General features: G+C 54.8%; 7 protein-coding genes across 7 annotated transcripts; all 7 read right to left on the minus strand.

Moving 5' to 3' along the window:
- Positions 1–1,266: 1,266 nt before the first annotated feature.
- DQ04_00221000 (hypothetical protein) lies at positions 1,267–2,091 on the minus strand (the record flags this gene model as incomplete). The annotated part of the gene is made up of 1 exon (XM_009308478.1): positions 1,267–2,091. The coding sequence occupies one exon, from the start codon at positions 2,089–2,091 to the stop codon at positions 1,267–1,269; it is 825 nt and encodes a 274-aa protein (XP_009306753.1).
- A 536-nt stretch (positions 2,092–2,627) lies between these two features.
- DQ04_00221010 (hypothetical protein) lies at positions 2,628–4,022 on the minus strand (the record flags this gene model as incomplete). The annotated part of the gene is made up of 1 exon (XM_009308479.1): positions 2,628–4,022. The coding sequence occupies one exon, from the start codon at positions 4,020–4,022 to the stop codon at positions 2,628–2,630; it is 1,395 nt and encodes a 464-aa protein (XP_009306754.1).
- Positions 4,023–4,430: 408 nt separating this feature from the next.
- DQ04_00221020 (putative mucin-associated surface protein (MASP)) lies at positions 4,431–5,273 on the minus strand (the record flags this gene model as incomplete). The annotated part of the gene is made up of 1 exon (XM_009308480.1): positions 4,431–5,273. The coding sequence occupies one exon, from the start codon at positions 5,271–5,273 to the stop codon at positions 4,431–4,433; it is 843 nt and encodes a 280-aa protein (XP_009306755.1).
- Positions 5,274–5,616: 343 nt separating this feature from the next.
- On the minus strand, positions 5,617–6,222 carry DQ04_00221030 (calmodulin; the record flags this gene model as incomplete). Its single annotated transcript, XM_009308481.1, has 1 exon — positions 5,617–6,222. The coding sequence occupies one exon, from the start codon at positions 6,220–6,222 to the stop codon at positions 5,617–5,619; it is 606 nt and encodes a 201-aa protein (XP_009306756.1).
- Positions 6,223–6,472: 250 nt separating this feature from the next.
- Positions 6,473–19,768, minus strand: DQ04_00221040 (putative ubiquitin-protein ligase; the record flags this gene model as incomplete). The annotated part of the gene is made up of 1 exon (XM_009308482.1): positions 6,473–19,768. One exon carries the CDS (start codon positions 19,766–19,768, stop codon positions 6,473–6,475), a length of 13,296 nt encoding a protein of 4,431 aa, XP_009306757.1.
- A 562-nt stretch (positions 19,769–20,330) lies between these two features.
- On the minus strand, positions 20,331–20,804 carry DQ04_00221050 (ran-binding protein 1; the record flags this gene model as incomplete). Its single annotated transcript, XM_009308483.1, has 1 exon — positions 20,331–20,804. One exon carries the CDS (start codon positions 20,802–20,804, stop codon positions 20,331–20,333), a length of 474 nt encoding a protein of 157 aa, XP_009306758.1.
- A 554-nt stretch (positions 20,805–21,358) lies between these two features.
- On the minus strand, positions 21,359–22,726 carry DQ04_00221060 (putative DNA cross-link repair 1A protein; the record flags this gene model as incomplete). Its single annotated transcript, XM_009308484.1, has 1 exon — positions 21,359–22,726. One exon carries the CDS (start codon positions 22,724–22,726, stop codon positions 21,359–21,361), a length of 1,368 nt encoding a protein of 455 aa, XP_009306759.1.
- Positions 22,727–23,160: the final 434 nt, after the last annotated feature.

Genomic DNA, 23,160 nt, shown 5'->3' on the forward strand with positions numbered 1-23,160 from the left:
GACGTAGTCCACCGTTCCCATCGGCGCAACAAGGGGCGCTGGCGGCACCGACCCTTGCAGCTCACTGGTGATGAAGTGATTGTACACTTCGCGCTGCAGCGTGAGATATCCGGAGAGAATGTACTCGGCAGCTGTGGCATCAAACCCACCGGGGTACAGGTGATCCACGCCCTTTGTCGTTCGCGGCAGCGCGCTCGCGTTGAGGCGCATGACAACATCCAGCAGAGGCTTAGCGAAGTCACCCGCGACGTCGTTCACATGTATCACACCCCAGTTGCTCACCTCCCCGTCGCTGTCCCGCATAAAGTCATCGCCCTCGCTCACGCTGTCAAAGTACTGCTTGAACACGTACTTAAAGAGTGATGTGGACGCGTTCAGACTCGACACGAGCGACTCCGTGTACGCGCTCCTTGGCGAAATGTAGAGCCAACCGGAAGAGAGAATGCTCTTGGGGAAGCGCGACGTTTCGAGGAGCGCATCCGCGCATTTCGCGATCCACTGCATCTTCACCATGTCATCAAATGACGGGATGGGCACAAGATTCGATTCATAGCCCATGAACACCATGAGTGCAGACCTGGCGAAGGCAGACGGTGTGCTGTTCGTCCGGATGCAAACCCCGTCAACCGGCAACCCATCAGCGGTGCCGAAGCAGTAGACGTCACCGGCACCGCCCTCCGAGCACGACGTGAGGCTGTCGATGGGTGCCCCACTCACACTGATGTTGTAGCAGAGAGAGGAGGTGAGGTTGGCCTGCAGCGAGAGCACCCTTGCCGTGTCTTCGTAGCTCACGTACTCTTGCCCAGTGATATCTTTGTCCTTGATCAGTACAGACAAGAGAATGGTGCCGATGATAAATATAATGGGTATGATGAACTCGACGGCGGAGCTAACGGGAGAACGGATGCGCTTTAGGATGTGCAACTTGAGTGTGCTGCGGAGTTGCTGGCAAAACGATCCACCTTGTGATGTGCCACTGGGCATTTCCGCCATATTCGTCAACAGACGCTCGTCCCTTGTTCCCTCAGCTGCTTGCATAAAGGTTGCCCGCTCACCTGCGGGATGTCTCACTTTTCTCTTGCTCACTTGTGTATCTTTCAGGCGAGGCAGCAAAGGGTAAGAAAGGAAAAAATACCACACGGTGCGGTAGAAGCAGCAGGGCCACGTGACAGGAAGCACAAACAAATAGCACAGAGGGGAATGGGGGCACCAGCGATGTACGACGATCGTATTCACCCCACACAAAAGTATCCGCCGTATGCAGCCTCATTGACCGTAAAAGCGGTTGAATGTCAGCAGCACCAGCAGCGGCCCTACGTGCTCCCTCAGCACAGACGCTGACGGGAGGGCGCGCACCACGGCAACAAGAGCCTCAATGGCACTCTGCGTTCGGGAGGTGACACACTTCAGCGGCAGGCTTGCCGGGTCCAACGCAATGGCGAGCACCGCGGTGATGCACTCGCGGATGTGAGCGGAGGCGGCTAGCGGCCCCGCGTCATCCGGCTGTGGCGCCACCGGGAAGCACACACACCGCAGCCGAAGGACAAGAGCGTCGAGCCGTTGGCACAGCGTGATACACGAGTTCACCGCGCCCGCCGTCGTCAGGCTCCCCTCCATCTCACGCGCCACAACACCCACAACATTCTGCGTGAAGCCGAGGAGCGAGTCCACTGCAAACGCCAGCTCGAAGTACGCGCTGCCGAGCCCCCGCGTGACGCACACCGCGTGCCTCGGCCCCTGCCGCGTGGTGCCCATCGCGGACATGATGCGGGACGCTTCCACGTCCCGACGCTGCAGCCGCTTGCGCTGCTCACGCAGCGAGAGCTGGGCGTAATACAGCGCGCACAGGTAGCCGAAACAGTAACTCCAGCCACCCCGCGCCCTCGCCTGCCGCACGTCTGCTGGCAGCAGCAGCAGCAATTCGTCTTCCGCCTCCCCGCACCGGCGGTTCCTCCAAAAGTAAGCGGCGGGCTTCTTCTGCATGACCCCGGACTCGCTCCACACGACGGAGAGGCTGCGCGGGAGAAGAACCAACTCCATGTCCCACGGGAATGCGAAGACAAGCTCGAACGCCGCAAACGTGCGCAGCATCTCGACCGTGTGGTCGTCGCCAGCATCCCCCGACACACACAGCGCCACTCTAGGTGCAACGGAGAGACGGACCAGCTGGCCCAGCGCCTTCCCACGAATGGCGTCGGCGAAGGCGGCGGTGAGAAACGCAGAGGCCGTCCCGCTGCACGCGTACTCTGCCTCGCCCCGCCGGTGCCACCAGTGCGGCTCGCGCAGCAGGCGGTACAGGAAGGTGTACACGATGCGCTCGCTGTCGCGACAAAGTGCGACGTCGATGAGGAGTGCCACTGCTTCGCGGGCGTCGCGCCATCCCGCTCCTTGTTGTTGACGAGCAACAGGTCATGGTGGGTCCGGCCATCCTCCACCTGGAGTGCCCAGGCGGCACAATCCGGCTGCGTTGCCCCGAGACTACATTCGCCGTCGCTGCAGAGCACGAGCGGCAGTGCGTCCCCGGCAAAGCAGCTCGCCGTGTCCTCCTCCCCTGTGAACCGCCACGACTCGCCTTCGTCCGCGTGCCGGGCGGCAGCCGTGCTTCGGTTGGCCCGCCGCTTGCGACTTCAGCCCGTAAGCGCCCCTTGCCGCGCAAACGCGACGAAGCTGCGAAGGATGAAGCAGCCGCGACGAGAGCAACGACGCAAACGCGGCTCGCCGCCGCACACGCTGCGCCCCGCGCCGCTCTCCCCTCCGCTCGCCCGTACCCAACGCACAGCAGCACCATAGAGAGGATGTCGGTCGGCAGCGCAACACCTCTCACATCGATCCCGCCGCAGTCGCCAGCCCTGATGTGGGAGAAGGACAGACGAAAGATGCGTGGGAACGTCGCCCGCCAGGCATCGGCGTCGATCTCCGTCACAAAGCCAAATATAGCCGACGTCAGGAGCAGCACGTACGGCCAGCTGCAGTGTACCAGGACGACCATGTAGAAGCGGTACAGAGCCATCGTGTTGCTGTCCTGCAGCGCACTCATCCGTACAATGAGAAAGTCCATGAGGCCCGACGCGCGCGTCGCGGGGTCCAACACTCGGCTCCCCACGACCTCCGGGCCGCCAGCGTCGTCGCTGCACACATGCGATGCAGCAGGCACGCTCCATCAGCACAACGCACCGCCGTACCGGCAAGAGCGCCCTCTCCACGCGCCGCCCAATGCCAGACACCGTAGGCAACGCGACCCCTGGTTTTGTTTGCTCCCCCTGCAGCTGCAGAACCCACTGTGATAAACTTTGTAGCAAAGCACGAACGATGGCAGCGAAGCGGCGAAGAACAAGGCAACTTGCGAGCAGAATTCCTTCGGAGCCCGTGCAGGTTTGCGAGGAATCACCAAACGCGTCGTCCGCAACGCAGGCATTGTTGTACGAAATCGATGAGTCGAGCTTGCGCAGCTGCCACTCTGCGAGAGATGCGTCGTTTGCGCCAGCGATAAACGCCTCGATCGTCGTGCGCACATTTAACGGTGTCTTCTTCCATGTTTCGCCGTCAGCCACTGATTTGCGCAGCGACCACACGAGCGGGCCGCCGCCACATGCGGCGGATGCATGAAAACTGTCGTTGGGCGACTGTCGCAACGCACAGAGGGCGTCAAATATAAGGCGCTCCACGCCCGCGCCACGTACTGTATTTGGCGGAGGCTTGTCCGCGTCTTCTCCACCCGCACCATCAACCATAGTGACCTCCAGTGGCTTTGCCAGCAACGATGCCGCTGCTGCTGCGTCAGGGTTACGCCGCGCCAAACATGTGCGGTCGCGCATCGCGTTTTGCACGGAGTTGCGCTGCTGCAGACTTAACCTTGCCTTGCCTCGCAGCGGCGAGCGGCGCGAGGAGCGCCAATAGCTTGATGAGTCTCGGTCACTCTCACTGCCGTTCTCCTCCGCACTGCTGTCGTCGGTCATGCATGCTTCATAGTATTCCTGCAACGACGGATCGTGGTGGAGCGAGTAACCAGTGATCTTGCTCATTCTTGTTGTTTTTCCCCTTTTGTGACGGGTGTGCAGCCCGGTTGTCGCAAATGGGACAAACTTCCCTCCCCCCTCCTTTTTTTTTTCTCCACATGTTGAAATGGCAAAGAAAGTCAGGCATCGGGCGTGGTGTAGACAAGAGAGACAAAGGGAAATGAAATTAATCTCGCTCCCGCGGTGCTGGATCGGAAATCATGCCAAGTATGCAAACAATTGGGTGGAGGAAATGTCAGTGGGCCAGGGTGGAGGACAGGCGCGGTAAATATTGCAGAACATATAGCAAGCCAGATGAAATACAAAGGCCAACAATGAGTACCTGTAACATCAAAAAATAAGTTCAAGACAATAGAAGAAAGAAGGCATAAAAACCAAAAAAAAATCAGGAGAAAATGGGTGTGTTTCACTTGCCTATAATATTGTTTGCGTTTTACTATCTTCGCCACCCGACACCGTGTAATTTAACACATTTGAACTCTGACTATAGGACTGTTGGCGTGACTGACAAGCAGAGGTGCTGCGGCGTGCCACGTCGACTGAGACGGAATGTCTCGGCGTGGTGAGCGCACCAGCCTCGTCAATTAGTTCAGGACGCGCATGACAGTTCGCCATCAGCAGCTTAAGGAAGGAAGAGCAAAGTGTCCTTTCGCCGAAGCACAGGTGTGCTGTGAGCCTCGCCGCCCCACGGAGGCGCACCGCGTAGAGTCGTGTATCTCCGGCAAGCATACCACACGTTATGCGCTGGACATCACTGCACTTGAACTCTCCAATCATCCCACTGTTTCGGGTATGCGGCGAAACGATTCGCTTCTTTGCCATAAATTTCTTGTCGGCGTACACATCCTCTATGCGTGCAAGTGATATTTTCACACAACGGCCTTCTATTTTCAGAGCCACAGCGTCGCCTGGGATAAATGACCTGTGTCGCTCGTGTATGTTGAATGGATAGTTCGCGTGCTGTAGCGGCAGAAGCAGCTTTAGGAGTGTAATGCTTCCCGGGTTTGTGGAGCCCATCTCTACCGCGTCAAGTGACCGCATTTCCTCCGAAAGCAACGGTCTTGCCGAGACGACGCCGACTTGGTACCGCTGCTCATTTAAGCCGTTTTCTCCATGGCACCGTCTGCAGCTTCGCTGCAAAAAGACATCGGAATTGGCACAACCAGACTCAAGACTCATTGGGTCCTGCCGATTATGTGCTGACGGCACACTGCTCCTCAGGTGGCTATGACTTGACCTGGAGGACACCGAGCGCATTGGGGTATATAGTATCCAATCAATTGATAGCACAAGTATGAATGCAACACCTTTCTGTCTCTTGCTAGGGAGGTACACACGAAAGGGAGACCAAAAAACAAAAGCAAAAACAAATACAGTATCTCAAATGGAAGAATTATATATATATATATATATGTATATGCCTAATAAATCGAAGAATATGGTCATAAGACAGTGTGTCCCTAAAGTGGTACAACACCAAGCACCATTGTACACATACATCTGCAAAGAGGCTCGTTATGCCATACAGAATGCAAGCCAGGTTTACCTCGTTGCACCTGAGCGCAGTTGTATGTAACAACATCATCGATACTACCTCACCTCACAAAAGCGAGACACCAGCCTTGACAAACGTATTGAAATCCCATGTCGCAAGTCCATTTCCCTGCGCGCGAGTCCTGAAGGTATTATTTGCTTTGGTGATAAAAATTGAAAGCTCGATATAATCATCAAAGGCAAGGCCACCCTGTTTAGTGCGGTCAAAGTGATGCATGAGTGCCTGGAAAGTCGGATCATCCAGCTGGTACCCATTCGACCTGAATGCTACTCGCACCTCATTGCCATTGAGACGTCCATCACCGTTTGTATCCCTCGATTGAAAACCACTCCGCATATCTTGAATAAATGCGTGTAATTCCTGAAACTCACCAAAGTTCACCTCACCATCAAAGTCTCTGTCATACATGGAAAGCAACCGCTCGGTTGTTGCGTAGCTGAACTTCATACCCGCCGCAGACAATGCAGCGTTGAGTTCCGGCACACTGATGGTGCCGCTGCCAGACTGATCCACTGCTCTGAAAAAGCCCATTAAGTCTGTGCCCGTGCCGCCAGAAGGGGGCTGTTGCAGCTGCTGTTGCTGCATCGGGTAACCAGCTGGCGGCGGGTAGCCGTACGGTGCGTAAGGCCCGTTGGACGGTGGAAAGGCCATGAGATTGAGCAAGGCAAACCCACTACAGGATAAGCAAAGAAAAGAAAAAGGAAGGAGAAAGCGATGCACAGGACATATTTGGGAAATATTCCCCAACAAAACGGGGGAAAAAAAATCCCTATCAAGCGTGGTTTGTCTTGACACCCCTTTTTTCCCTTCCCGTCGCAGATTCAAAATGTCGCAAAGCACACCGGGTGGAACACGGCGCGAGAGCGGGAAGGGGGAGAGGAGACACACGTTAGGTGGAAGACTAGCGCAGGTGGGAAAAGTCTTCAAACTCCTCCTCATCTTCGTCCACATTGACTGCAAGCGTGGGTTCCACCTCGTCCTCCGGGATATCATTTTCATGAACAACGAAGTCAGCGTCAATATCGAGGCACTGCTGAATGGCGAACAGGAGTTTTTTCCGCATCACCTCCACCGAGCTGTATCGTGGAATGGACAACCAGTAAAAGCAGGTAGAGGCATGGGGAAGCCTGTTATCGTCAAACACGTCAGTCACACCACCACCACCACCACTACCACTACCACTACCACTACCACCACCACTATTGTTGGTGCTATCATCTCGCAGTGGTCGTGCGTGGGTGTCAGGCATCAGCTTCAACCGCACCCCAGAGGGAAGCCGTTCTCTGCCGCTCACAAAACGCATAAAGAGTGCACGCTCGTGACGGGAAAATTGCCGCAACACTTGTCGGAGATAGAGCACAATAGTATCATTGGGGTCCAAGTCTTCGTAGCGAGCGGAATCGAGTAGGGCGTCCGCGTCGTAGTCTGGCTGGCCGCACACCACTTGTTCGAGCTCGTACCACTTCAAGAGTGAAACAGCAGAAGCCGGAATGACCTGATGAAAGCCGTCCGCCACAGCCTTAACCTGCGCATGACCCATGGTATTTAACTTGAAGTTGAGTGCCATGTCGAGAAATAAGTCTACATTGTGGCGGTCAACCGAAACCCTTTTGCCGCCAGGGAAGAGCTCCTGTTCATTTCCGGCATCATCCACAACTGAAAAACCTCCTGGGCAGAGCTCAGCAATTTCATCGTCAGTTGTGCCTGTGCCTTTCCTTGACGACACGACTTGCCGAATGTACTGATAGGATTGAAGTGACGCCTTGTCAACCATACCGAGGTCGCCCACATCCACTGAAACCCTCACCAACGCCTTCCAAACTCGACTTGGGAGGTATATTGGAAGCGGCTCTGCACTGCGCAGACAACCAGCAATAAGTCGGCCAAAGAAATGATACATGGTAAGACGAACAGGGGGTTCTATCACCGGGCGAACCACAAACACTTCCCGAGACTCCCCAATCTCATTGATCTGGTTGGGGCTCGGAATAAAGAGTGGGAGGCCCGGGCTCATCAGCTCCGAGCAAAGCTGTGTAATACTCTCGCGGTACGGTCCACCAATGTCATCGGCCCCCTCTCCCACAAAACTCACCGACCACAATTTCTTGCTTGTGCGGAAAAGGGACGCATTCTTTTCATGTAGGAGTTGATAAACCTGACCAAAAAGGCTTCCACGCAGACGTTCCGCAGGAGGAACATTCATATCCTTCACAAGCGCCAATGCCTTGCGCCGGTTCAGTGTCAATTTGACGTTATCCCCCGAGGAGTTCGTGTGTGAGATGAAAACATGAAGTAGACGAAGGGCCACGACTGGGAGCATGAAGTCACGGCAGTGACGGAGCGAGCGACAAATTGGGCCAGATAGAAATGTGTCGTACTCACCTGGAAGGAATGCTGCGTGGGCGTACGGGATCATACACTCCGCAAACGCAGTAAGGTTCTGCAGGGTCACTAGAAGAAGCATGGCATTCTCACGGCCTTGAAACCGTTCATAAAGGATCGTACTACTGCTCCTGTTCAAAATATCTTCCAGACAGTACGCCGATGCATTCAGGAAATTTAACTCAGTTAGAGCCGTCAGCGATAGCAGCAAATGCCGCGCTAATGAGGGAGAGAACAAAGGGCCACAAATAACATTTCCACGGCCACCACCACTTTTTCGTCTGTCCCTCTTCTCTAGATCGCACGTACAGTAGTGGAACTCCAATGCTGTTCGGATTGGGCTCGAAGTGCTAAGGGCACGATAACCACGGGGGTGAAATGAGAGCTCGTCGTCAGCAAAGCAAACAGCTGCGGCACTCTTTGGGTCCACACCAACCACAGGCATGAGCCCATTCGCACAGTTAACAGAGGTAAATAGGATGCCATCACTGTTTGTGTCATGCACCTCCCGCAGTGGAACACCGTTTACGCTGTACGCAATGGTACAGGCGTCACAGTCCACCATACACCCCACCACATCCCCATGCTTCCAGAGCTGTCCTCCCACGCTGCGCTGGTGTTTGTTGTGCCGCGCCGTTGTTCGACTCCCCTCGAGAACCCAAGAATCAACATCGTCGCCCAACGCTTTGGAGCGCGACCAGTCAGCGGTTGCGGTGGAAGTGGCCCAACCAATGCTCACCAGCGCATCCCCGCGGAGGATCACCTCGTAGTACCAGCGACCCGAACGGACACACACACTCCCCCGCACAAAGCACGGATCATCCTCAGCGCGAACCTCACTTCCATGCAATGCCGCCATCTTAGTCTTGCTGTCGCAAGGAAGAAGACTGGCAGTGAACGGGCCGCTTCGTCCCGTTTGGTATATCATTGCGGCGGCATCAGCCTTCTCAAATAAAATAGGTAAATGCTTCACCTCTTTGTTGGGTGGCATGACAATGTCGCCGTTATGAATGTTGTTAGTGCTGTTGTTGTTGTTGTTGCTTCTAGTGTTGTTGTCAGCAATGGCTTCCCCGACGCTGACAGCTGCTAGTAGTGTCCATAGCTTTGATGTTGGTGACGTCATGTAATTCGAAGGGTCGACAGGTAAAAAACCAACAGGCAAACTGCACGCAAATGGTGCTGCACCAAAGTTCACATCTACCCCACCAGTGCCAAATGACACAGCAGGAAAAAAAGATGTGGGCCCCCCACTTCCACGGTTCGTCTTTATATTGTCAAAAAGACTCACCTGTCGGTCCTCGTGGACACACGCAAGGGTTTCTGCCTCGAGATCTAACAAGATGCCGATGACATCGAGTCCCTTCCACTTCGTCCGCACAGCGAACTCATGTCGAAAACCGTGGTAGAAGCGACACATTTGAGCACTTTCAAATCCCCATGAATCACCATCATGACCCAGGCCCCGGGGGGCCAGAACAGAGTGTTGCTGTGCACGCTCTGTAACCACACCGACAGAGATGGCTTCGCCCTTCGCGGGAATGCGAACCTCAAAGTAAAAGCGTCCTCTCTTAAAACCAACACTGCTGCGCGCTGACAAGGAACCCCGGTCACATGAAGCATACCAGGCACCATTACCCCGCTGAAATATAGTTGCCCTGGGCCGGTGCTGCACTGGGGAGCCAGAGGAAGGTAGCGGCATGAGCCGCACATAGCCCCGCTCTAGTACAGCCGCTTCTTGGATTTTACCAGCAGAAGCAGTAACAGAAGGAACAGAAGTAGGCGGTACAGAGGGAGTGCCGTAACCGATAGAACGTTCCCATAACGAATAGAGCCGCCTCCAGCGAATTCGTGTGCAATGCTCGTGGACAACATTTTTCCATGCCGCTTCAAGTCGGATAGCCGCAACGAGCACCTCAAAAGAACTTTGAACAATTGGATTATAGTGTCCAAAAGCAGGAGACAGGAGTGGGGGGCTGCTCGGCGATATTTGCCCACGATGCAAGATAGACATCAGCGGCACATTGAGATGTGCCAGCATAATTTTCAGTGGGCTCTGGTCATGCGGGGCAAAATGAGGCACTTGCCGCCATAGTTCAAAAAGGGCTGTCAAGAGTCGACATGCTGGCACTGCCGCGCCCTTGGTAGTCCCAGCGCGCACCGTCAGCAGAGATACAAACGGTGTATTTAGAAAGAAGGCCAGTCCGCAGTGGTACCTCGGGTGCGTCATTAAGACGTCACGCAGTGCACCAAATATGCCACACACAACAAGCGGCTTCAAGGACCTAGCCGACACTGTAATGGAAGGGGCGACAGACCGTGTACTGACAACTGGCCTCGCGTAAATCCAAAGGGTATCGTTCGGTATTTCCAACTCAGGCCAACCACCTTGTGCATCGGGGTACTTAGCGAGAAGTACCTTCTGCTTCCGGTCACGCAGCAATGTCATGTGTTCAATGGACCGACTGCTCGCGTCAAAAGAGATGCTGCCTCCTGGCCCATTGAGTGTTGCAATAGGCACTAGCTGAACATCCGTCGTCACATGCGACAGCAGCGGGAGCTCCACACAGAATGACTCCACCTCGTCATGCAGAGCCTCACTAATGGCAAATGCGGCTTCCCGAAAACCACTTGCTAGCTGCTTCTCAGGCACAATGGTGCGGAACCACAATTTGACGAAATCCGAGACCGCTTTCATCGTTTCTTCCTCAATGGCCCCGGTATCGCTATACCGCAACACATTAACAAGGTGACGTACGAGGTCCGTACTCGAAATGATGTGGCGTGGATCCACCACAACAGCTGCTGATGACGATGGTGGTGGTGGTGGTGGTGGTGAGGAAGCACTTTTACTACGACCTGCGATAGCGCTGCTTTTCTTTCGTCGTTCTTCAAGCACCAGGACACGGTAAGCCGGCGATACCGCCTGACGAATGGCGGCCACAATACATTTCCGGCTGAGGTGCGCGCTGAGACTCTTCAAGTATTCTCCTCCAACTCGCATCATCTGCGCGCGCTCAAAGGCGGTGAAGAAAGCATCAAACTCTCGCCGTGGAATAAACAATGGAAGATCGAAATGATTTGTAGAATCGGTTCGTGGTGCCTTATCTAAATTCACCGTCCCAGAAAATACGGGAAAGGGGGCCCAGCGTACGCTACCGTGCAGTGTACCGATACACTCCTTGTTCTCTGAGAGTGTTTGGCTACCCGTGGCCTCCGAGAAGCGGAAAGTGAAGGTGCTCCCATCAGCAACATTTGCTGCTGGTAATGTTTGCTCACGTGCCACAAAGTCGGCGGCTGTTCGCTGTGCTTTCAGTGTACGGGCACACCCCCAGAGCCGAACACTATCCAGCGCCACAATCAGCCCCTCTGTAACGTTTCCACTACTGCTGAGACTCCCACTGTTTCCAATAACAATGTTGCTGTTACTTCTGCTACTGCTACTGCTGCTGATGGTGCTCTCATCGTTGTTGTTAGTGTTGTTGTTGCTGTCAGTTGCACCACCTCGAGTCTCGAGGCCAATAACAAGTCGGTCAGCACCGCCCTCACGCAGCAGGGCCTCTAGGCGCAATCCAAGTTGCTTGGGTAAAATTGCCGTTGTACCGGCACCGTCCTTGTACAGTGTTACAGTCTTGCTCTCCAGAACCACCGCCATGTGAATCCAGTGGTCCCAGTCCTCGCGCAGTAATTTTGTAGAAACGATCGTTGTTGCCCCTTTTCCATGACCCATCACACAGTCAACGTTGCCCTCTCTCAACAAAACACGCATAAAAGGGGCAACATCTGTGCTCGCCTTGTCATACAGGGAGAATAACGTAAAATGAATATCTGGCCGTTGCCATGTAAAGGGAATAACGAAGTCCTCACCGAGCTCTGGGAAGAGGCGGTCGTACAACAGAACGCTCGCCTCAAGCGTCACACCGTCGGTCCACAAGGGGACACAACTCTTTTTGCAGCTGGACTTCACCGTAAGTGTCCCGCCTGGAGTATCCTTTGTCACGCTGAAGCAAAGGACAGATGGTGTGAGACACAGTGAGGAGTGCGCCTGCGGGAGACGAACAATGGAAGGCAACACATTGCTGTTATTATTATTGTTGTTGCTGTCGGTCTCCAGTCGCGTTACCAGTGAGTTGTTCACAGCAGCAACAGTGCCACAAATTGTTGAGGGCATAGGTGTGGTACCACCCAATGGCAAGAGGTGATGCAGCTCTGGGTTTGGCGGGGGCTGGCTGTACGTCACGCTGGAGGGCGAGTTCTGCACACTCCCAGGCGATGACGAGGGAACAACTGCATCGAATGGAATACGCCTCGGACACAACAACAACTGCTGCACCACTGTTGGGCACACCTCATACAGATACGACAGCGGCAATGGAAACTTTGCCGCAATGCGAAACGCAAAATTATCCACGTGACTAATGATGTCCTCTTCGAGCAGTACCTGGCTAGCTGCAGGGTCGTTTCTCAGCACAGCCAATGTGATACGCAGGAGTGCCGCTACAACAGCCCAAATGAGTGGCGACAGACGCTGCTTCGCTGGAGCGAAAAAATGCTCCAACGCTGGCAGCAAAAAACGAAAAAGAACGTCTGCCCGCGGCAGCGTAACCTCCTCCTGTGATACGTTAATGATGCTGTCAAGCAAAACCTCGCGTTCATCCAACAGCATAACCGAAGAAGCCGGCAGAACGGTCACCATATTTGACTGTGGGTGAGACTCTACGATGTACGCCGGCTCAGTTGTCGTCAGCGCATCATCGACGCTCATGCGCACCTTTCTACCAAAACCCAGCAAGCGTGTCGGCTCTCCACCAAGCGTGTACGTCCACACGAGCAGTCGTAAAGCGTTAATCCGCGCCACCCCCTCACTCTCATCTTCCTCCATAGCAAGGTCTTGCCTGAAGGCCTCATGTAGAGCAGAGAAGGAATCATCCCAAGGCCACTCGCACACAAGCGTATGCAGCGCATCAATGTTGCGTAGTCCCATTTCATTAAGTATGCAACCAGTAGATACGCAGCGAAGGGCAAAGGCAAAGAAGAACCCAAGTGTTGCACTCTTTTCAGTTGATATGCGAATCCCCTGCCGTGTCACCTCCATCGTTTCCTCCGCCCTGAAGAGGGTATCTGCAAGAGCCGGTTGACAGTGGCGTAGAAGTAATGCACTCGAATAGAGGCACGCATCCGCCAAATTTGGCACAACAGCGTTTGTCGGTGTTGTCGTTGACAGCACCTTTGCCATGACGCACAGGCGGAATGCCAGCCGCGCTGCACTGGAGCACATCTCGTCGTTGCACAGGAATCGATCAGGCAGCGCACGCGCGACAGTGCTGGAAAGTGTGCAAAGCAGGCTTACCTGTTCCAGCACGCGATCACTCGTGGGGGAACACATTTGCGTCGCACACTTGGCGCACCCGTGCAGCTCCGCCTCAATCACCTCGAAGAGCTGGTCGAGAAAGAGAATGCAACCACGCCGCTCGCTGGGTGAAACATCCGCATTGCCCAACACCACCGCACACTGCAGACCTAACGATTTAAGTGTCTTGAGAGACTCCATGAGCGCCGTCTCGTACGGAGTCCGCTGGAAGCTTACCTCACTGGCTTCATCATCGGTTGGGCCTTGCGCGTTGCTCACCGACGCCTGCTTCCGTGCGCCCTTCGCGTCGTAACGGTGCGTACGCTCTGTCGCCCGCTCGTGGCGAAGCGTCTCCGGGTTGGCAGAATCGAAGATGCTGCAAAACGCTCTGAACACGACTTCTGCCACCCTCAGATGGTTGAAGTAGCAAAAGTCACTCGGGAGCCAGTTCCTGTTGAGAACCTCACTGAAGGTCGCGGAGTGAAATGCGGTTCCGCCCAATGTCTTCTCAGCACCTCCGTCCACTTTGTTTAGACCACCACTCATCTTTATCAATGATACGGTAATGTCGCACAAGTGGCGGAGGATGTCGTACATTGTATGGCGCACAGCGCACCTCGTGGCGTCGGAGCAGCCGGAGATGCCGGTCTCAAAATGCAGCCTAGAGCCAACGGCACCATTGAAAAGTAGCGAGGCAACTTTAGATGCAGAGAGAGGGTCACACTTAAACAGACGGAGCATGTGCTGCAGCCCAGCAAGGCGGCGGAGTGCCTCCAACTCACGCGCCTCAATAGCAGCCTTAAGAGTTGGAGCCGTTACTTCTGAAGAGAGGATGATGCGCTCCACGAGTTCCACGGCAGCATCAACATTAAGAGGCCACCACCCATGCAGATGCGCCGCATTGTACAGACGTTTCGCCCGCAGAATGTAAAACGCCCGTCTCCACCGCATACCCTTGAGTTTCCCCCCTCGCAGCACCTTATCCACGTAAGAGTGAGCTAGAAAGAGCGATGGTATCTGTGTGCTCTCCACCTCCACGACCCTTTTCATCTGCAGCAGCAACTGGCAGCGCTCTTGCACATCAGACAAGTTGCGAGAAAACTCATTAGGACTAGTAGAACGGCGATTCAGTAGCTCATTCCGCGCGCTCCTCAAACGTAGTAGGGTTCGAGCAAGCAGATGAACACGTTCATTTTCTGTCAGTCGATCGAGTTGTGCACCACTCAGGTGAACAGCAGCGACCGCAGCCAACGAAATAACGGAAGACACTTCAGCTGGAGTCTTTGACGCAAGTGGATCATCCTTCCCTGCAAGTGTTTCCCAAGCTACCCGCTTCTGGAGCAACTTCCAAGTGATGATAGTACCAGCTTTACCAGTTGTCTTCGCCGCCCCAAGACCCGCCGACAAAAGAGGATGATCGCACATCCCCGCAAGAATGTCGTTTGCATCTTCAGGCGTGGGAAAAGAAGATACATTTGTCCCTGACGGCATCGAGGTCAACTGTCCCAGGCACATAAAAGATGCCACCCAGGATGAAGCGAGCAAAAGCGCGGTATCAAGAACAGGAAGAGGCCAGCGGTCGGCCATCTCAAGTTTCACCGGGTAATTTACACGAATGAGCTGCAAGAGTGCGTTGTAGTTTGAGCGGAGAGAGTTAAGCTTCTCAAGAAACCAGTCCGACTCCTCCTGCGTGACCATCAGTGGTAGCGCCGTCACAGCCGCATGCAGTGGAGACCCCAGAAAGGATACTCCCACGATGTCGAACATCATCGCCATCGCCGCCGGCGCCGCGGAGTGCTGAGGTGATACTGGTAATCGTTGTGCCAGCGTTTTGAATGTCATCTCCGCCGTGTCGAACAGTTCCCTGTAATATTCCTTGAGGACAAGATCAAGGCTTGGTGGCTGGGGAATAGAGAAAACATTTCCGAAGCCGCGTTGCATCCCTGTACCGTTCGTCTCCGCTGTGCCGATGCCGCCACACTGACTAAAGAGCAACAATTGTAACGTCCCAATGGCCTCTGCCATGGCGGCGAGAAGGCCCAGCTGATGATGCCGCGGCTCGTTTGGCACTTGGCTAGTCATCTGACGGGCAGACTCTGTCATTAGCGTAGAGAGGGTCGTCTTAATCACAAGAAGTTTCTCGTCTGTCGTCTTTGTATCCATTTCCCCACCACTGAATTCGTTCTTCTTCTTGCTGTTAATGTCAATGGCACTCCTCTTATCCTTCCTGGTGGTATCGGCTGCCCGCACTAAAGCAGCAGCGGAGGTAATTTCGGTGAAGCTCTTCACAATAGCGTCGAGCAACACGTTCAGTGCTGGGGAGCGGGGCATGCTCTGCTGATCACGGCCCAATATTTCACGCAGCAGTTTAGCTCGCACCGTAGCGCTCGGGAAAAAGAGCGTCACACCCTCTTGAATGATAACGCGGGCAAGAACCGCCAACTCTGCTGGTAAATTGAAGCCTGCCTCGTTGATGATATCGGCCAGAACGCCAAGTAAGCTGGGTCTTCGCTGCGTTGCGTCAAGTGGTGCCCCATCCATTAGCCCACCCTTACGGGGGTTTGCAATTGTGGTTTGTAATGTTGCTCGATCGCTCTCCTGACGGCCTGCGCTGCGCCTGCGCTGGATTATGCTCAACTCGTGTAGCACGTCACGCAGGTCATCACCCCCACTGACCTCAGAGAGCATAATTGTGTCAGGATGCAGCTTAAAATCCCGCACCCGCCGAATCACGCGAACCAAGATGCGCAGTGCGGTAGCAATCACTGCGGATGATGTGTTGTCCTTCAAGTTGGCGGAACGCCGCGAGTTCAACGCCCTCACGGCGCGGCAGTGTTCGCGAAGGAGGTGCTGAGTCTCCTGCACACACCGAACACTCACATCATCCAGGAGAGGACTGAAAAGCTGGTGGTCTGATACGGTGTCACTCGTCTCTGCAAAAGAGGACAAAATATTGAGCAACCACAGCGCCAATGAGCCGAAGGTTAATATCGGCCCGTGAATATTAATACGTTTTTCTTCATAGCGCACTTCTTCACTTTGCTGTGGGCTACACGATGAAAGAGTAACAGCAGCAGTAGCAACACTGTTGCCGCCACCACCATTATTTCCGGTTGACACCCCTCTCATTGATTGCGAAAGAGAATCCGAGCCGTAACGCCATGCGGCGGCGCTCCTCTCCTGGAAAAGAACAGAGGGGCCAGACATCGTGCCTACAGCCACAATCTCTTGTTGCTGTTGTTGTTGTTCTCCAAGGGTGTTGATATGAGCTCCTGCATGGAACAGCTCCCAGTACCTCCCCTTATGATCACAACCAAGAAAACCCATTTTGCTTTTTTGCCGCAACACAAAACTACTATTTAGGCTCAAACCAGTTTTGGCATTGAAAAAGACCACCTGGTGAGCATGCTTCATCTCGGGGAAGCCAGGAAGGGCCCGTTTCTTCTGCTCCATCATCCCAAGATGTACGCCATCGAAAAACACATGTGTATTCTCAAGTTGAGGGAGCTCAGTCGCCGTCGTGTTTGATGCGGGTTCGGCAGCCACTGAAACATTGCTGCGCAACGACGCGAACAGTGGGTGATCAAAGCATCCCACACGGGTAAAATGTCCTCGCACAATCGCATGTCGGTTAAGTGCTGGACCGGTTCGAACGTGGTTGTAGACAATATTCCCGTTCTGTTCATTGAAGAGGTACTGACAGAGGAGGCCCGGCTCGTCACCCGCTAACAAACGACGCGAGTCGCGGACAATCTCACGAAAGGATCGGCCACCCTTCCACACACGCAAAGCAGCCAGCTGGCACACACAGTCGTTACCGGCTGTCCACCTCTGTCGAGGATTCTCTAATGAGACCTGCGGTCCCTGTTTGGTGCGTGACACCTCTTCATTATCAAAGTACAGACGCCAATTCCCGTCAAACACCAAGGCCACGTGCAGAAACCGTGACTCAGATGCCAGACTGACGGGCGCCGTGACGACACACATGCCGCGAGAGTCGTGGCGATACCCACCGCGTATGCGCCAGGCCCCTTCCAACCGTGCTGTCTCCAGAAACACCTCCCCACTTGTACTGCGGTCACCGTGCTGGTAAAAGACGGAGGCATCATCTTTCTCAAGTATTTTGATCCAAAGTTCCACTGTCACGTGCCCACCAACGGTGGCCAGACATGTTTCGGGGGAGCCAAGGTCAACAACACTTCCTTTCCGCAGTGTCAGGCAATAGCCGAGGGTGCGGTTGAAGGGTGCCATTTGCAGAGTCGTGCGCCACTGCACTTCGGGAAAGCTGCTTCCGCTGAACACTTGCATTTCGACTCCCGAAGGAGTTGCACTACTGGCGTCAGCACCGGTAGTACCAGTTATAGTACCAGCTGTAGCAGCAGGGGCAGGAGCTGAAGCTGCAGCCGGAGGAGTAGGCGCAGCAGGCACCTCATAAACAAGCAGGATTTGATCCCCTGGGCCCGAGGCAAGCGCCATGTGTCGAGCGCTCAAAGGCCATTGTGGCACATCTGTAAGCTTCACCTTCTGTCGTATCTCCAATGCCGCACTATACACCACGACGGCAAGACCAGCAGCCACCATGCGATTCGTCAAGAGAAAGACTGCACCACTCTCATTAAATGCAATGCTGGATTTTGTGCACTGTTGGAAACAGTTTCTCGGCTCGCAGGTGGCGCACACAAGCGCGTACGCCCCAGCGACGTTGCTCCGTTTGGTGAGGCTGTCAACGGTGTGAACATAGACGCAGCCATTATCATAGCCCACGGACAAGATCGCAGATCCAAAGTCGCGTTCAAATGGCGTAAGGTGCTCTGTTTCCTCTTCAAAAGAATCATATATACTATTGAGATTGGGGAGATGACTTTTGGGTGTAAGCATCACCTCACTGTTCTGGAGCCACAAAAGCGTCGCGGGGGAGACTTCTTGCGTGGGAGCACGAAGAAGATACCGTACAGCTCGAAGAACCTCACTCACAGAACCACACTGCAGTGAGAGTAAAACAAGCAGCTCCGATAAAGCATGAGTCATGGTGCTATCTGTGCCAACACGACCTCCACTGCTGTTGCCACCAAGATCACCATGACTTTTGTTGTTTGTGTGAGCCCGCTCAAGGAGCGCCGCCACATTGTCTATCGCCAGACGTACCACTTCGGGCGAGAGTGAAGTTCCAACATGATGCGGAGCTCCCGAAGACTCCCCGAGGCTAAAGAGTGCAATCCCACGAAGATATTCCTGCAGACTGCACACAAGCGGCAACAATGTGGCATCTGTTGCACCAGTGCTGGCATGCGAGAACATATGAACAAGAACCAATGCGCCACAGTTTAATGCAGCATCCATTCCGCCATGATTAGGATTTGCATCACGGCTCGCCAGTGCGTGCCACTGTTTGCGCAGCATTTCTGCTGTAACGTTCCTGGCAAGAAATGCGTCGGTGGGTGTGACGCTGCCACTGCAATACCGCCGCACTGCCTGAGCGGCCCGAAACACAACCATTAGCCGTGCACTCGCCGCACGCGGCGTTTCATATTCCTGTACAACACCATCAACCTCATCCAAGTCAGCAGACAAAACTACAGTATTATTATTAGCAGTAGTAGCAGCAGTACCAGTAGTGGTAGTAGCGGTCGTAGCGGCGGCAGCAGGAACAGCATGAACAGCATGAACAGAAGCCGATCCACATCGTCGCTTCCGCCGCGTCACTTGTCCTTCTCGCTCCGAAAATATCGGACTAAAGACGTACGAGTCCAGCGGTACATTTTCCAACTGCTTTGCTGTCAGCGGCAGGTACACGGCAGCGTGCGGAAACGCGAGACGCTCGATCCATTTCAACTTCTTAGCGTGCCGGTCGTGAACCTTGTGGTACTCGAAACGGATAAACTGGTGACGGTAGTGGAGGGAGACGGCAGGATATACCTCCGGCGCAAGGTTGCTGATCTCCCCAACAACGGATTTGTCGCCAACACGCACCGTCATGCGTGCCGCCTCGTAGTCGAGAGTAAAGGTGACGCGGTCACCGGTGCCGAAGACGACGCTTGCGTTGGTGTCCTGCCGCCGCCAGTGGCCGTAGAACTTCCCCGCACGGCTCAGGCACCACCCACCGCCCTGCGAAATGAAAGAGTCATACTTGGCGAAGCTCTTTGGCACGATGCCAAGCATTAGGCCGCTGCCATCCGTTGTCTCGCCCTGATGCTCAATCTTCACGCACCACTCGTGCACACCGCGCCGGATGCCCTCCGTCACCTGAAGAGTGATCCAGCCGTTTCCAGGCTTCATAGCGGTGGCTTCCGTGATGATTACATCGCCACGCTGAGTTGTGGGGTCCAGCAAGAAGTTCTTCCGCGGCGCCGAGCTGCGCTCTAACACCAGCTGCATCTGATCCACAAAACTCACCACTGCTGCTGGGTCGTGCAGCTGGCCCTGAGGCCCATTTGCCATGAGAAGGTACTGCGAACTGAGGTCGTCCATCGGAAGACTCCTCAATCCACCAAACACAACGATTCGTCTTTCCCGAGCTAATATATCACTATTGTGGGGATGAGCAAACAACACAAAGCGACACAGAAAAAAAGAAGAAACCAAAGAAGAGCGCCCTTAGTTCTCTATCACCTAGTGCACTATCTTCTTCACAGCAACCGAGGCTCCACGGAGCAGATGGCGGGAGAAAAACGAAATTAGTGTGATATCGAGCGCCCCGCCCTCAGAGACGTGCGAGGGGAAACGACGGAGAAAAGCGACGCCCGCTTCTGCTGCACTTCATGATCCTCACCGCACCATTATTTTCCTGCGTGCACTTCTCTCTCTCTCTCTCTCGCCCCCCCCCCAACTCTACCTGTGTGTGTGTGTGCATGTGCGGCGCCGTTACGCTTGAGAAAGAGAGTTGCCGTCCCATGTTACTTCAGACTCTCCTCCTTCTGGAGTGTATTAAAACGAGACGCCTTTCTTTTTTTGTTTTTGTTTCGTTCTTGTTGTTGTCTTGGAGACAAACGTGTGGTGCACACAGACGCTCACACAGACGCACACACACACTCTACACAGAAGAGGCGGCGATGGCGTCCTTGAACGCCTGGAGCGCCTTCTCGGCAAGCTCTTTGGAGGTGAAACGCATCACGAAGTTCTCTGGGAACCCCTCCTCGTCGTCGGTGTAGTCCTTGTGCGCCATCCACAGCAGCGCCTTCTCGTTCTGTGGGTGGAGCTTGACGTTCATGGACTTGAGGAGGAAGTGCTGCGCCCCAAGCTTGCCGATGCCCTCGCGGCGGAAGACAAACATGAGCTTGCCCTTGTCATCCTTCCTGCGCAGGATCTTCGCCACGCCCTGGCCGCGCTCCTTCCACTGGTTCTCGCCCTCGTCGAAGCGCAGCAGCTTCGCCGTCTCCTGCCAGACTACGTCGTACTTCTCCTCGCCGCTCTGCACATCCACGGGGGCGAAGCGGGCGGCACCGCCGTCGGAAACCGCCACCTCCTCAATCTCCATCAGCTCGTTGCCATTTTTCTCCTCTGCCATTGGCACTGTCGTGGATTAAGTTGTGCTCCTCTTTTGGTTTATTAGTTTTGTTCACAACAAGAAAGAAACAAAAGAAACAAATAGTGATCATAAAAATGAGATCGGAATTTAAAATAATTCCTGCGCCGCATCTGTGGCAACTCACCCGCCTCACACTGGCAATGGCGCACACACACACACACACACATACACACACACACCGCCCTGCACGGTGACCATCACACATCCGCAGACTCAAAGGCCACGCAACTCCGCCAGTTGCGACAAGAGCGGCGCGGGTGGAGGCGGCGCCGTGACAGGGGCGGCGCACTGCACCAGAGACGAGCACATACCGAGTGATCGCTTCCGCTTCAGCCGTTCCTGCAACAAGGGCGAATCCTCTTCGGAAGCCCGCATGGAGTCCGGGGGCGTGGATGCGTTAACTACTGCCCGCCGGCGGATGTGGAAATCACCCCGCCTAGCCGTAACGCAAGGCTGCGTCGTGCCATCGCTGTCAGTCGGCGGTGTGTCGCTCCGCCACTTCTCCACATGGAGGTGCACAGTCTCGGGGGCACTCAACAACTGAGTGCAGTACGGCCGCCGCAGGTACGGCCCAAGCCGCTCCTCCACCACACCCTCCCGCGGCACGGCTTGTAATGCAGAGTCGTCACCGACATGGGCCGCAGCAAGGCAATGAAGTCAATAATTTGCTGCGGTGTACAGTGGAGAGTGGTGGGAATCCCCCACACAGAGGTGTCCCCGCCGTCCTTGCGCCGCTGCATTCGTGCCCAACCGGATATCACGATGCCGTAATGAGGTGTGCCACCATTCCGTGCGGCGGCGGCCTGCAGCTCCTCCGGTGCGATGCATTTGAGCGACGACACAACCTCCACGCGGGGGAGCATGGCGTCGGCGGGAAGCGGCGCGAAGCCACTCAACTCGATGCAGAACGCCTTGTTGGCCTGCGCAATCACAGAGTTAAACGAGGCGAGGAAACGCAGCCGCTCGTACCGTTCTGCGTCCACGAATGCCGTTACGCCTAGGCGAGTCGCGAGACGCTGTATGGTGTGTTCTTTCCCAAACTGGTTGTGCAAATACACCCGCAGCACGTACGGACCTGAAGCCGCGTCGGAGGACGGCCCGTTAAGCGAGAAGTCACGCACGCGCTGGTCCATGCGCCGATCCACCGCTTCGATCGTCTCCGCCAACTCGCTCTCCGGCAGCATCTTGCTGGCAACAGGCATACGTGGATTGCTGTGGGTCGAGGAGAGCGCCTGTGAGTGGCCTAAATGCAACCAAGTGTCGTCGATGTAGACGTGGTCCACGCGGTGCTCTGCAAAGAAGGGGTCGAGAAGTCGCCTCGCCGTCTCGTCGTACTTGAAGTCTCCCGTATAAAGAATGTTCCCAATTGGCGTCTCAAGGAAAAACATGACACTGCCTGGAATATGGAAGGCGGGCAAGAGGTACAACCTCACATCATCCCTCGCCTTATCGCTGCTGTTGCTACCGCCCGAAACCGAACTCCTCCCGACCTCCTCCATCTCTTGCATAGTAGCTGGGGTGGGGGATGCCACAACAGACATCCGAAACAACGTCGATGCCTGAAACAATGATTGTGACCGTATACGTTGCGCAAGGGCTACACCATACTTTTGTGTAACCAGGGCCCGAGTGACTTCATCGCAGATTATCGTACCAGCACTCCACACGTGCGAAAGTCCCTTCATGTGGTCCGTGTGGAAGTGTGAGAGAAGATAAAACGCATCGGGTATGCCCTCTGAGTTGTTGAAGTGGTCGATGTACACTGGAAATAACGGCGACTTCGTGGTCACGTGGCTATGGCACCCTTCATGTGTCTGATGGTTGGAAGTCAACGAAGGGGAAAAGGCCAGAGCGGCAGCACACTGATCGACAGCACACAAGATGATTGGGGAGAAAGGCATAGTGCACGACAAGCCCCGCACTCCACGCAGAGCCAAACAAAAGCGCGCACAAGGTTCGGAAGGTCGCGCTCAAAGCCCTTCGTTTTATTTTCGTTTGTTTTACTAAACCCTCACCAGCATCAAATTCTCCTCGCCAAGCAAGTCAACCGGGCGATCTGAATTTCTCCTACACCTGCAGGAACAAAGAGCACGACGAAGTCATGAATGGCGGTGATGTGTTTTTATTTTTATTTTTTTTGTATCGCCGAGAGAGTCAGAGATTCCCCGCATCTGCGGGATGTAAGTGTGGGCGACGACATGACCCTTCCACCCACCAAAGCATCACCAATTGGTCTCGATACCTCTTCAGTCGAACGCCCTGCGGTGCGCCTTGAAGTCCTGCTGGGAAATAAGAAGAGCCCGCCTTGCGCAACGCTCAACCAACCGGACAAATG

Source organism: Trypanosoma grayi, assembly GCF_000691245.1.
Source record: "Trypanosoma grayi strain ANR4 Tgr_22_V1, whole genome shotgun sequence".
In the NCBI taxonomy this organism is placed as follows: Eukaryota; Euglenozoa; class Kinetoplastea; order Trypanosomatida; family Trypanosomatidae; genus Trypanosoma; species Trypanosoma grayi.